Raw genomic sequence first — 15,468 nt, 5'->3', positions numbered from 1 at the left:
CTGCTATGCACATGACAGTGACCATGAACAGCATGAACCACACAATATCTGGAATTTTTCATTTGAGCTATTCATAGTGACAAGATCTACAAAACAGTATCCAGTAAACAAGTCTTTTGGAGTAAAATGGTCAAAATAGAAAAAATTTCAAAATGTCCAAGAACAATTAATGTGGAGATGGAGACATAAAGAAGCTGAAATGAGTATTAACACATCAGAATTTTTCTCACTAAATATATTTCCAAAGGTGTTGTAACCTGGAAATTCACCAGACGTTGGGAACAATCCAAGTAAACCATACATATAAAGAAAGCAGAAAAAAATAGCTCTGAAATTAAGTTGTGTAATAGTGTGAAATAACTGAGAGGAAAAGTATTGCACATGCCAACCAATGTTCCCCGTAAGCTACCCAACTGTGCATTTGCGCACTTGTGGCACACTCGCAGCACAGAAGAAAACAGATCCAGAGCAGTGAACTACAACAGCCTGACGTCTTTTTTATTTTTTTTTAAACAAGGCAGCACACTGCCTCTCACAAAGAGCTACTGCTCGGCCACACCTGGCCACACACTCTTCTTCCTAGTTTACCTGACACCGCCCCCCCCTGCACCAACTACAAACACTGGGTTATGTTAATAATAGAAGAAAAAGTGGTGAAACTGGATGAGATTTTCTCTTTTTTTTTTAGTAAAAAAGGTCTGGTCTGAAGCCAAAGTAGAAAGTGCAGGATGAAATGGTGTATAATGTTAAAATTCCACCTTGGCACAGCCTGTCTGAGGATGAAAGCACAGAAGATACATTGCCCAAAAAGCTAATTCTTTATTTTAAATATAGAAGGCAAAAAAACATTAACCCTAAAACTGTTTGGGAGCATCATCGAGCTTTCAACATCCATTGCTAAAGATATTCTACAAGCAATAATTCAGTTTTACACCAAGAAAAACAGATGGGGATGTCACTGTTTTTTAACAAAATGAAACAAAGATGGAAGCAACATTTAAAATTTATAGTTAATACTTGGCTTGGACTGTATTTGTATTGTAATGTATTTTTTTGTTTGTTGACATTTTCAGTGTACGTTTGCAAGAACACAAAATTGTTCTTAAAATGGTTCTGATGGGAATATAATCTGAACCTTTGAATGAGCCATGTAACTTCAATGGATGCCACTGATTGGCCACAGTGCATACATCTGATGTTTCTCAGAGTGGTCAAAGGGAGTGCTCACGGCCTTAATGTGTTTTCTCAGACACGTAAAAAATTTGAAGGAACATTGATGACAACCACTATTTAACACATTGTACAAAAGCCTTTCTTTGCAATGATTTCAAGATGCCTCCTGTATAGAAAAACTAGTGACATGTATTGCCCTGGTGTGATCTTGGCCCATTACGTCACACAAGCAGTCTTCAAATCTCGAAGCTTCCTTGCACTTCTTTGATGGACCGTGAACTTCACTTCTTTCCATTGACTGATTCAAGTCAGATGATAGGCTGGGCCATTTCAGGAGCTGAATTTTCTTTTATTGAAACCAATTGAGACTTTCCTTTGCAGTCTATTTTATATCATTATCCTAATAAAATGTCCACCCTCATTTCATTTTCACGGTCCTCACAGATGGTAGCAGATTTTTGTCAAGAATGTTTCAGTAGATTTGCCCATCTACATTACCTTCAATAATGTGTAGTTTACCAGTACCATTTCCTGAAAAGCAGCCCCAAACAATGTTATCTCCTCCAAGCGTGGTGTGCATTATGGCATCCAAACAGTTCAATTTTGCTCTCATCTGACCAGAGTAAATTCCCCCAGTATTTAACTGGCTTGTCCAAATTTTAAATGAGCTTTGACAAGCTCTTTTTCCCGGAATGGGGTCTTGTGTAGAGAGCGTGAATTCAAGCCATGGTGGCAGAGTTGATTAGTCACTGTTTTCCTTGGGACAACTTTACCTGCGAAGTTCAGCTCTCCACAGGTTGTCTTTAGCACTTGAAAAACTCATCTGATTATCCTTTATACTCCTCTTTCACAAATCTACCGAGTAGCACCTGATCAAGGGAACTTCACAGTGGTATAATTGGTTTTACATTACATATTAAGGCCTAAACGATGATCACTGGAATGTTCAGAAACTTAGACATGCAAATGCGATCAACGCCATTGTTGTTTTGCAACAAATAATGTCTTTATCCAGCTATTTGCTTGTACCCATCATGAGCACACCTCACGACTCACGCCTTACAAATGAGATCTTTATGTTGGCCATCAGCTCGAACTGAACCATCTATATTTAAATATAGTCTCTCAATTTTTTTAACAGGGAATTTTTTGTTGTAGCCCAAATCAAATAATACACATTTATAATACATCCATCCATTTTCTTAGCCGCTTATCCTCACAAGGGTTGTGGGTATTGTTGGAGCCTATCTCAGGTGTCAATAGGCAGGAGGTGGGGTACATCCTGAACTGGTTACCAGCCAATCGCAGGGCATATAGAGACAAACAGCCACACTCACAATCACACCTAGGGGCAATGTAGAGTGTCCAATAAATGCTGCATGTTTTTGGGATGTGGGAGGAAACCGGAGTGCGCACGCAGGCACGGGAAGAAGATGCAAACTCCACACAGGGAGGACAGGGATTGAACCCAGGTCCTCATAACTGTGAGGCCAACGCTTTTCACTGTCCCGCCCACATTTATAACTGCTTGATTTACTTGCCTTTATCTGTTTTTATTTTACCTTATATTACTCTGACGTTTGCAGCAAGGTTTCCCATGCAAATGAGAATCAGTTCCCAAATGCCCTATTTAAAAAAGTAAACGTTACAAAAAATAATAAATGAATGCCACATGGATAATTAGATTTAAATCCAATATAATTTTTTAAACTGCAGAATGTCTGTATTGACATGTAATATCTTCATTAATTTAGCGACTATCAACTTGACATTCTAAGACATTTTAATTTGAAGTGACTGCAGCATGCAACCAAAAGTCCCACCAATTTCCCAGCCATGCACACATACACATTCATTCATAGACATACACGTATATTAATTCATATACTGAAATTGATTACTGCGAGGAGCTACATTACTTTGCAAAACTTATCAAATGTAAAATACACATTTAGATCAACCGTAATCTGGACCGAGTTGCTTGTATCCCGCGAGTTCAGGAGGAGTCTCAAAGAGACCTCGTTTTTAATTGCCATTCTCAATCAAGTATTTAAGATTTACATATATCTTCTTCTCCCTAATACCATCAAAGGAAAGACTGTTTCACCCATTTTAAATTACATTTAGGTTTTATTAAACTATGCCACAGGAAAATTATTGAACAGACACACAGACAAATTAAACTCTAGTGATATGATCTTGACCTGAGGAGGGAAAAAAAGAGGTGGGAAATGTTTGACAGTGAAGCAAGGATTTTTGTATGTCGGATGTGAAGCAGATATGACTGAAAGACAGGAGGCTGACATTTATCATTGCTGTCATGCTCATTATTCATTCTTACAAATACCGACAGCCGCAAAAGACAAATTATAGATTTGTCCTCTTTCTTCAGTCATAATTTCACCTGCCATATCCGTGCTTATGTGTTGAAACCATGAGCCATTATCGGCATCAGAGGGTGAAAACCTTTTTCCCCCACACACACTGACAAGCACAGCTCATAGTCGGATAAACTCATTTGCTGTGCTCTTGACTTTAAAATGAGTTGTAGCTTCTGATACTTTGTGGCTATACAGTATTGTATGAAGGCAAGCATTATTTTCTTATTGCTGTACTGTACATATCCATAATGATCCCAAGGAGTTATTTTTAAAAATGTGTTTCCGCGTAACAGCTTTTGTTGCATCCTGTGTGACCATCTGTTTTGCCACTGATGGAATACCAAGTTGCTGATCTTTGCAGGGTTTCAGCAGAAGTGAATTGTGCTTTTTATAGTATGAATATCACGACACTAAAGCGATGTAAAACTAACGTTTCAGAGAACATCTGATAGCCTGGTTGATTTTTTTAAAATCTGTATTATAATGTATAAAGGCTCTCAGGTATTTAACAACATTCATCCAGCCATCCATTTTCGGAGCCGCTTATCCTCACGAGGGGCGTGCAAGTGCTGGAGCCAATCCAAGGTGTCATTGGGCAGGAAGCAGGGTACACCCTGAACTGGTTGCCAGCCAACTGCAAGGTGCATGGAGACAGACAATAGTCGCACTCGCAATCACACCTAGGGGCAATTTAGATCCCCCAATTAATGCATGTTTTGGGGATGTGGGAGGAAACCGGAATGCCCAAAAAACATGCAAACTCCACACAGGCAGGGCTGGGATTTGAAGCCCAGTCCTCAGAATTGTGAGGCCAACGCTTCACACCTGCGCCACCGTGCTACCGATTTTTATTTTTATGTAAGTATTCCTCTCGGGATGTTCTCAATAAATGTTCGTGTAGTAAAAATAATGAAAGGGGAGAAATCCCATCATAGTAGCTGGGAAAAACCTAGAGTAGAAATTTTCTACTGTCAAAACAAGAAAAAAACCCCTCTAGATTCATGTACATTTTACCACCGTGCTACCCACTAGCATAAATAAGTTAATAAATCTGGGTTTTACAAAATAAGCACTTGTAACAGGCCAGGATATACATTTGTGAATCACATCATCATCCTCATTATCCACCCGTTAAAAACACAATAGCCACTCTAGTGCGTACAAGTACTGGATACTCTTCTTCACTATTTCTAGCAAACTTTATGAGTTCCTTCAAGCATTTTTCTCATTGCCCTTATTTCTTGTCAGCTAGAGCTTCACCAGGTGAACCATGGCCTCCTTCTTGCATTGTGCGTTCTAATTCAGCGATTCTCTCGGGATATCTTCTGCTTGTTTGCGACCCAACCATTTGTGACATAGAATTTGAACTCCCACACATTCTTTTGCACTCTCCGACATCGCTTAATTCATGACTACGTCGGTCCATTTGATGCTGTGATTTTTTTTTCTCAAAAGTCCTTTTTAAGATTTGTACTTATATGATTAGGGTCTGGACCACTTGGGCCAAAGGAATTCTGTATTCTGTGACAAAAGACGTTTGGTCAGACACACACTGTATGATGGTTCAGCCGTAACAAAGAGGTTTCCAGGAGGATAAGGACTCGCTTGTTCTATATATAGAGGGAATTGAGAGCCAAGAGACGTGAATGTAATTGGAGGTTACCTCTTTTATCAACGCCACATCTCAATTTATACAGATAGGAGCATGGAGCTGTGATGGATAAGAGAGAAAGAAAGAAATGACAGGGAACAAATGAAAAAAAATGGTGTGTGTCTGTGTGTGGAGAGGGCAAGGGAGAAACAGAACAAGAATATTTCACATTTTGAGGTGAGGATGACATCTGAACTGGCAGTAAATGTGTCAGCTCCAAAATCTTGATAATGTCCTTCACAAGTATCGACCGGGTGTAACTAGGAGAATAAGACATATAGTGCAGGGTCCAAAGACTTAAGCTTCATTTGCCTTTTCACAAATTGGGAGCAGATGGGAAGTTTTAGCCAGTATATAAGAACATACACATCTTTGAAGGAAATCCGTCAGTCTTGTTTTTCCTGTCCATTGACTCCCTGTATTTTCTGTTTTCTAACAGGTTGACCCTGTTCCAGATTGATGGGTGTATGTACTGCATCTAAGACCAGGGGAGAGTGATCATGTCAATGATCCAAGCGTGTGAAGGCAGTTTTTTTTACCTTGGCCTGGCCTTGTTTCACTTTGTTTACTTCATGTCCAGGCTCATTAGAATTTTGTGAATAAAAATATGATGGGTGTATTCCCATCACTCATAACGGATTTCAAGACATTGTTATCTACTCTCCATATGGTCTACTGATTGAACGATATCAGGTATTCCATCACTTGCTTTGACACTTTATAATGTAAACTAAGGCTTGTACACGTAAAGGAGTTTTAAATCTTGAAAGATTTTTCTCTAGAAAAAGACCCATACATATAAAGATGACTATTTAAAGTTTTGGTCGTATCGTGTGTGGTGTGCTCCGATAATCTCAGCACATAGCACCACAGAAAAAGATTCTGTTCCAACAGCAATTTAAAATATGGTGTGATCACGCGATTTGACAAAAACAAGCATGTGTAGACACGTCCGGGTATGCGCCAGTCTTTGCTGAGTGATGCCGAAGGGAATGGAGGCAGAGGTTGTGTAGATAAATAAAAAGACTTATTTAAGAAAATTATTCTTTCCGTCTGGGGAACGCAGTTTTATCCAAAAACAACATTGGGTAAGACTTGTCAGTTTTCATTTATGCCTGTTTCTGTGTTTGTCAATGTAGGTTGCATCTTTGATTGGTTACATTCTGTTCCCAGTCACAGTTTATAGTGTCATGATTCAGGGAGACGGTGACCTTCCCTACAAATGTGAAGACTTATGGTTGTAAATACAGAACACGTTCATTAAGATTGCTGGCCCCAAACTCTTTCGGAGCCAAAAATCATGATAAAGCAACTCTTAACTCACCTCAGATCTGAGGACAATCTCGTAGGATAATCTTTTACGGCACAAGATTGCCTGAAGATTGATTTTAGGCCTGGTACACGCATTAAGACAATTGGGCTGTTTTTGTACCAATTTTGTCACTTCCTAAGTCAGCATGTCAAACATTAGAAAATGGTAATATTTTACAAGATAATATTATGAGATTATCCTGATGCCAAGAGTTGTGAAATAGAACAGAATCTAGCCAATCAGGAAGCACCCTTAGTCTGCAACATAGAAAAGATGGTAAATAAAACCAAACCTCTTAGCGGATGTTGTTGTTTTTATATAAAAGTGGGTTCTCCAGACTGCAAAAAGTATTTTCCAAAGCAAGTTGTTTTCAAGGACTTCGCCACTTCACAAGGCTGCTGACAAGAGCAACCTTTGGAAACATGCAGTAAAGAATGATGTATTTCCAAAGCAGTTTCCTTTTCTTCGGGTTTCAAAAATCACATGTGATCACATGACAATTTGAGATCTGCGGTGGAACAGAATCTTTGTCTTTAGTGTTTTGTGTGACACACAATACGTTCAAAACTGTTAGATTGCTTTTATCTTTACGTCTGTGTTTGTCACAGATAAAAAGAAAACAACAACAAAAACACTCCTCTTCTCTTTTAAAGAAACACTTATGTGGATACCATCCCCAAGACAAAAGCAAAATTACACTGATAAATTTCCCTAGCCAATGTGCCTCCAGGTCATTTTTAGAAACACCTTTCATGATCCAGTACAGTTTCACACTAAAGAAAAAATCTGTGGCAATATTAAACATTATTCTTTAAAGTCACAATTCTTGGAAAGAAGCTCATTACAGTAATGTTGTGCAAGTGTACCTGATGTTACTAGTAAATGTTCTATCCTGCTACACCTACATACAACCTGATGCATTGTTACCTTGTTCAATTACTTCCCCTCATGTTCCGACAATCAAGGGAAAGCAGCTCATCCAAGGAAGGACTTCATTCTGGAGGGAGGATTATAAAACGAGTAGGCTTCATTTAAGAACAGAGATAAAACGGGCTGAGAAGATGAATGCCTTTACAGTTTGGATGGGGAGAGGACAAATATAATTGTATGGCAGCATCCTCTTTAAGGGCAACTGGATTCTTCTTTTGACCAAGATTAAAGTGTTCATGCTAATGTGTTTTTTTTCATGCAGCCATGAATAAATAAGAAGATATCCCGTATTACTGTCAGTTATTTTACTGAAGTAAAAGGAAATGCATCAAAATAATACTAAAACCAACTTGGCAAAATATGTTTGCAGAATTTCTTCAGAATGATCGAATTGTAAGCAACCTCTTATAAAATTGTGCCAGTTGTGTAAATGTACAATAAACACTTAGATTCTCCTTTTAACAGGTCTCATAAAGACTGAGACTGAATAATTTAGAATAAGAACACCAGGGAACTCTCTAGAAATAATGCAAAAGCATTGTTGAATACACACCCACAAGGAAGGGTCTCCTCTAATGAGACCTAAATAAAAGGCCTATATCAAGAATTCTTATACACTTTTGGTTGGCACAGTTAAGGACATATTAATTTCCATCTTTCCATCCATTTTCTGTACTGCTTATCCTCACTACAGTCGTGGGTGTGCCAGAGCCTATGGTGGCAATCTTTGGGTGAGAGGCAGGATATAGCCTGCACTGCTCGTCAGAAAATTGCAAGGCACATAGAAACAAAAAATAATAATATTTGCACTCACATTCAAACCTGCAAACAAGTTAGAGTAATCAATCAAACTACCATGCATGTTTTTAGGCTGTGGGAGGAAACCAGAATGAATGGAGTAAACCCAGGTTGGCACAGGCAAAACAGGCAAATTCCTCACAGGCAGGGGCAGGATTTGAACCGAAGTCCTCCGAACTGTGAGGCAGATGTGCTTAGCAGTTGCTCATCATGCAGCCTACATATAAATGTAAGAATGTGTATCACTATAACCTGTAGGAATTCACTGCATCAAAGGATATTGAGGACATTAAATATATATAATTGTTTATGTAAGTGCAAAGAAATAACTTCAGGAATAAAATAAAGGATGACTACATCTGGTCCTGTAAATATTTTGGTAGTTTTTTTTGCAGACTGACTTCATAAGTTAAGGGGGGAGGAGGCCTTTTCATTCTTTTCACAACATAAATTGCAGTCTATCAATTACGAAGCAGACATTCACTGTTGAAATCGATGTTTGAATTAACATCTGTTTAACTTCCAACTTTTTCTTTTTATAAAGACTACTACTATTCAATGCTTCTAGGTGTAGGAGCTGGTCTTTATGCTATCTGTCTATTGGAACAGTACCACGGTCAAAGCTGGTAGAGAAATTTGAATGTGGAAAAAAAAATCAGACCATAAAGACAATGGTATTGTTAATATTGGTACCAGCCACCTCTTTTTTCATACAAACATCACTCAGATGCTATTCATTTGGTCATCCATTTTCTGCACTGCTTATCCTCACTAGGGTTGCAGGTGTGCTGGAGCCTATCCCAGGTATCTTCAGGCAGGCGGTGAGGTACACCCTTAACTGGTTGCCAGCCAATCAGGGGCACATAGAAAAGAAACAACCATTCACACTTACCAGATTGTAAATTAAACTTTGTCCTTTCAGACACATCACACAAGTATCAAAAAGAGAACCCATCTGGGGGTGACACATCTGCAGGTGAATTGTTTTCTTTTGTAAAATTATCTTTGCACCAGTCAATTTGCTTGTCTATTGGTGATATCACAAAATTATAAGACATATATTTTGCACTGAGAATGCTCAAAATCAAATCCGCATTAATGTTCCATGAGCAGAATTACGTACTGTATGTGACAAAGGTCTGGGTCCATCTTTCTAATCATTCTAAGAAGCAATTTGCTCTGCTTCACTCAGCCTTGTTAGCTTTAGCAAAGATGGATCAATTATATTTTAATGTGAACATCAGCCCTCAAAGCACCTGCTCCTTTCCCTGGACAATTGCTCAGGCTTTTAGATTGCACTGATATAAACTCGCTGAAGGATTTGTGACCCTTTTATTTACTGCTGACATTCCCAAAGTCTTAATCTATGAAACCTAAAATCCATTAAATCACCCGAACTACAAAGGATTTCTATCTTATCTGCCAAATGTATTTTCTGCCCGTGTCTTCCTGTGTCCTCAAAATGTTAGTATTTATCAGAAGGTGCATCTCCAACTAATTTTTTTTATGGGACTATCAATCACAATCTGAAACAATTACAAAGCTAAAACACAGACAAATAATGTGCTGCTCGTTGGCCCTTTCTCAACCTTTTTTCTTTTTTTTGTAGATTACAAGGAATGTAATCTCAGTTTCTTAAATTAGATATTTAGAGTGTGAAAATGTGAAGATAAGTAATTGAATTCTTTTGGAATGGAACGATTTTATGTTACTCTAAAAAGATTTTTGATTCCTGATGTGCCAAATAAGTTGTGATGACTGCAGCGCACTCGCAGTTGTGTTGGACTGTCAAAATAGTATCACACGAAGTGTCTGTCACTACGGTCAGGCTGCCGCCGGAAGCCAAGAGAAAGCACGGGTAAATAAAATGTCAAAAAGCCATTTTGACAAAACTGGTATCTGAATAATGTGTGCAAAAAATTGTTTTCAGGGTACAGCTTTAACTGAATCCTTATTGGGAGGAAGAGAATAATATCCCTGTATATCAAGAATGTCCACGAACTAGCCACAACATTCTGGCCACTTGCACTGTACAGTCTTCCACTGCATCGTTGTGCTTTAGCATTCACTTATTCGCCGGTTCACTGATTTTGGAGAAAACTGTTCTTCACTGAAAAACACCTATTCTCTCTTTTCGTGCTGACGCCAAAGCACAATCATTATTGCTTTGGCAAAGTTTGATGGCATCTTAGTATCAAGGAAGTAGGTTGAAATTAATTTTTGGATTTTCATTTAGACATAAAATCTTCTTTGCCACCATGTACTGCCATTTAAAGGCAATTACAGATCTAAAGTCCAGATGCCTGTCCCTGTGGTATGAAGAAAGGACATTCCTCCCATTGTAGACAAGCCAAGCTCTAGTGTGTAAAGGTCATACAAATCCAGAATAACAAACAAATCTGCAAAACCAACCTTTTATGGGTTTCAGGAGGCCTCAATCCAAGCCAACAAGCTGTAAAATTTGGTCTATTTACCTGGTACCCAAGCTAACAAGAAGTTACATCATCAGCCGTACCCAAGATGGATTCAAAAACCAGCATCCGTGAATGGCTAGGTCTCCTATAGTGCTTTTTGGTGACAGGTTCTGTTCAGCTGAAATTTTCCACATTTGCCCCTGAAATTCATTGCCCTTGGCTTCAAGCTGGAGAAGCTCAGGCGTATGATGTTGTTAAAAGACTCCCCTGGCAGCACAATAAGTGATACGCAGGCGAAAGCGAAAACTGAAAGGAAATGGAGCGTTGAAGATAATGTGCAGAAGGTGGTGAAAAGGTTGGAGAACCAGGACGAGGTGGCCAGAGTCCACACAGAGCAGACGGGCCTTTGTTGGGGTGATCCACCCACCCTGAGGTCAAAAAGAACAAAGGAAGAAAAGAGGAGTCTGGTTGTCTTCAAGGTGCCAGCAAGAGCCAGCAAGGAAGACATGAGAGGATGTCACAAGCTGAGCTAACAACTGGACAGAACTGTAGAAATTGCCATAAACTTGGGTTAGGTTTAATGACCAGGAAAACCTACCAAGCATAGTAGACTTTCATCAGAGACTCAGGATTGAGGGGAGCAGTTTCTTCAGTGAGTGTCTCCCTTAAGAACACCTTATTCGGCTGCAGAACATCACTGACATAGGGTCGGTATCAGGGGAGGTATGACCAAGAGTTTAGGAAGCTGGCTAAGATGGAGAAGGCAAGAGGCAAACCACATCAGGCAAACTGGGACCCAGCAGGACATTCACTTCCTCAGACGGGGGAAGCGTCTCCAACTACGAAACAGAAGACACACACCCAGCCTGCTAACACCGGCGGGAGAGTGGGGGTGTACCTAGGAAGGCAAAATACTTTAAATTCTGCAATAAAACACTAACAACAGTTTGAGAATAGTAAAATAATAATAATGAAGAAAATTAAAACATGCATACATCAATAAAGTGGTAAAATCAACATCTAACTAAAAGCTAAGCAATAAATGTGAGATTTTACAAGAATTTTCAAAGAAGACTATGGTTCAGCCGATCTGAGGCCACAAGCCAAAGAATTCTATAGAGGTGCGGAACCCAAACCGCAAAGGCTGAATTGCCCTCGGAGACAAGACGCGATTTAGCGAATGGAAATGCAGCCTGAGATGAAAACCTCAGGCAGCATTTAGGCTTTTATGGAGTCAGCAAATATACGAAACAAAGGCACGATCCAGACCATTTAGTGCTTAAAAGAACAAGCAAAAAACATCATGAAAACAATTTCTAAAATTCATTGGGAGCCATTGAAGCACAGCAAGGATTGCTGTTCTTCCAGTTTGTTTGAGTGTGTATGAGGTTATTACAAAAAAAAAAAAAAAATCACGGTCACAGTAAACATTGAATTGGCTTCAATTCACAAAATGAAGGCTCAAACAAGCCACGGAGAGACAAAAAATAAAATTGGGAACAAAACCAGAAAGGAACATACATCATGTGCACACCTGCATTCACATACTGTATTTCTCTTCATACATGGACCTTGAAATAAAACAAACAGGAAAATAGGACACCTATATTTCCTATTTTTTGGGACATGTATAGTCTGACTAATGTGGACGGAGTGGAGGCTTTTAGTCTGTTTATTCAGCTCTGAAATTCCCTGATGTTGCTTTGATATTTAACAGCCTGTGTGTGGCCTTTGTTCAATATATGGTAGTAAAATGGGGTGATTTTCGTGTATCATTTTGTGGAAGTAAAATATTCTAGCAGCAGCATTATGAATGTATTGAAGGAGTAGTGTGTTTTTTTTTCCGAGTGATGCCAATATCCAGTCCAATGCAGTAATCTAGTTAGGATGAAATTAGGGCATGGATAACCTTTTCCACGTATAAAATGTGAGTGACCACAGATAGGACAAGGAAAAAATTGTCATGTACGTTGTTGTCTGGAGGAGAGCCAAGACTGATCTGTAAGAGACAGCATGCTGTGACAGTGTGTCCAAAGAAGAAGGAAGAGTCATAATTTGAGAAGAAATAGATGGCTCACTGTCAAGTAGTTACTGTACTTTGTGGCAGATGAGAATAATTTAACGCACCACATCACAGTAAATTCACATAGGATAATCTTTTAGAGACATCAGCAAATAGGGCCTTTGCTAATTATGGAGGGTAAATGCTAACTAAGATTTATCCTGATTGTCGGTAGGAATGCTTAAGTTTCAATATTCCAAGCAAACCTTTTTTATAGGACACCCTGGCTGGCCGCAGTTCATGCGGCTAGAGGAACAATGTGAGGGGATGATTTTGACCAATTCAGATTCGGAGTCATTTAGTTGACGGACGTTTTCTAAAATCCATTCTTTTGTTGGTGGGTTTGCTAGGTAATATTGTGGGAGTTGATTTGTAATTGTCCTCGCTGCTCTGGAAGTCATTATCATGTCATGCACCTCATAAGAGCATTCCCTAACCACATGTACAAGTGGCCCAAAACATTTGTACAGCAGTTTGTGTGTGTGCCATTTCCTGCATGGTGACATGTATTTTCTGATTTTTATTTTAAGAAAAATTGAATTAATAAAAGGTGTAACAGTCAGTTTATCATGGATGACAGAAGATGGAGTTAGCTGCCGGTATTCCGTTTTGTGAATTTCATTTACTTTTCAGACCATCCTCTTTCTTGATGATTATGATCATGCTGTTTTCATATGGGTTGATACTCCACAGCACTTCAGACACCAATGTGAATCACGTAGAGGGAACATACAGTATAACAGCCTCATTGCGACGCTGGAGTGTAATAGCAGAATGACTTCTCTCCGACATGTTCCATTACTCAAGACACCATGAGTACAGCACATAAGGGTCTTGGCTGTGTAATCCTTTTAGCAATGAGACAGATCACCAAGCCCAAGGACATGTTTTAATGATAATATACATAAGTCATTTAGGCAGTGCAGCAACACATTTCATATCAGGGGAGCATATTTGGGACATTTTTTTTCCATTATGAAGACATCCAGTCTTGCTTTCATCCATTCATCTGTCCATCTATCCACCAATCTGTCCATTATTTTATCGTGCTGACTAGAGTCATGGGTGAGACCCAGGGCACACTTTGGACTGGTTTGCAAGCTAAACGCTGGGTATGCATACAGTACACAAAGGTTCACACCAGCATTCATACATATGGGCAATTTTGAGTTTTCAAAGAAGAAGCAGCAGGAACAAGAGAAATTCCACACAAGTACAGGGAGAACATGCAAAGTCCTTCCAGCAAGACAGGAGCTGAGACCCTCAGGACTTTAATGAAGATACGTTAACTAGTACAGTGCGGTGCTGCCTCCTTGCAATCTATTCATGAAGAAAAATAAATAAATTCACATAACGGTGGGGTTGGGCCAAATGTCTTGTGTGCAAATTTGGTGTAGTACATATTTTTTCACAAAATTCTGTTGGGCAGTCCTCACATAGGCATGTTATTTAAGTGAGTTACCAATATAAAATGTTGAAAATGGCTTTCTCTCCTTCACTTTGCTTTTTGTTTCCTGAAAATAAGATGAGTTTTCCGCCTTCCCAACCCCAGCAATGACATATTCCAAGCTATACTTGTACTGTGTATAGGATAGGTAATACATTTTGATGTTTGGGTCAGCGTTAGAGAGAGAGAGAGAGAGAGAGAGAGAGAGAAGAGAGAGAGAGAGAGAGAGAGAGAGAGAGAGAGAGAGAGGAGAGAGAGAGAGAGAGAGAGAGAGAGAGAGAGAGAGAGAGAGAGAGAGAGAGAGAGAGCAGGCCATATGGTGGATGACTGGTTGCATATCTGCTTCAGAATACTGAGGATCAGGGTTCAAGTCTGGGTCCCACCCAGGTGGAGTTTGCAGATTCACCCCGCGTAAAAGGTTAATTAAAGATTGTAAATGTAAATGAATATGAGTGTGAATGGTTGTTTGTTTCTATGTGCCCCGCCATTGGCTGGTGACCCCTATATATGTATATGTATATATATATATATACAGAGACTGAGAGAGAGAGCGAGAGAGAGAGAGAGGAGAGAGAGAGAGAGAGAATGTATATGTCAAATGTATACTGTATATCTATATACATTATATGTTTCAGGAAAATACCTTATATGTAAAGTGCAAAAGACTTATTGTTGCAACCTGTTTGCTACTCACGCTGGTTTCTCGATCTGTCCACAGTTCTGACGTGATCGAGAGCTCCTCTTGGTGGCAAAACACTATCACTACAACGCGGGAGAGTCACACATGCAGGTGACGCCTCGCAGTACGCAAGTAAAACCATCTCATCAATTCCTTGTCATTATAAAACAATGGGACGAGTAAGTCGACTGTACTTACACAAAAACCCCGAAGAGCATAACTCGGATCCCGATCTCCAAAGCGAGGTCACGCACGGTTTTCCTTGTGTCTGACGATGACACGTTCATGGTTCTGACTCAACCCCTCAAATGTGACGACTGACGGACAAAAAGGTGGTCCACGGTGTTGACTTTTGTAATCCGCCTGTGGTCTGACTAAAAGGGGGGAAAAACAAAAACAACAAAGATCTGTTCTCTGAGTCACACGCAGCGCGCCTCCATCGCGACACCTGAAGCCTTATTTGCCTTTCTTGGTCTTCTTCACCCAAGCTTCCACTCCTCGCTTATGCCCTCTTCAGGGACTCTTTTGATGGCAACTGTGGCCGTGACAGCAGCCACTTTGTCAAGTTCAACTCTTCTTTTTCCCCTCGATGAACCAAGCTGACACAGACGGAGTTAGGGA

At 39.6% G+C, this 15,468-nt stretch overlaps 1 protein-coding gene across 1 annotated transcript in view; it reads right to left on the bottom strand.

Moving 5' to 3' along the window:
• Positions 1 to 15,454, bottom strand: part of plpp4 (phospholipid phosphatase 4) — a 56,843-nt gene extending 41,389 nt beyond the window's left edge. The window contains exons 1-2 of the mRNA XM_061837492.1: positions 15,312 to 15,454; positions 15,046 to 15,221 (exon numbers count right to left, since the gene is read on the bottom strand). Coding sequence (XP_061693476.1) covers positions 15,046 to 15,134 — 89 coding nt within the window. The 5' untranslated portion in view covers positions 15,135 to 15,221; positions 15,312 to 15,454. The remainder of the gene's footprint in view (positions 1 to 15,045; positions 15,222 to 15,311) is intronic.
• Between the last annotated feature and the right edge of the window lie 14 nt (positions 15,455 to 15,468).

The sequence above is a fragment of the Syngnathoides biaculeatus genome, chromosome 12 (assembly GCF_019802595.1).
Source record: "Syngnathoides biaculeatus isolate LvHL_M chromosome 12, ASM1980259v1, whole genome shotgun sequence".
NCBI classification, from domain to species: domain Eukaryota; kingdom Metazoa; phylum Chordata; class Actinopteri; order Syngnathiformes; family Syngnathidae; genus Syngnathoides; species Syngnathoides biaculeatus.
The sequence above is the reverse complement of the archived record's forward strand: the minus strand, read 5'-3'. Positions and strand labels throughout refer to the sequence as shown.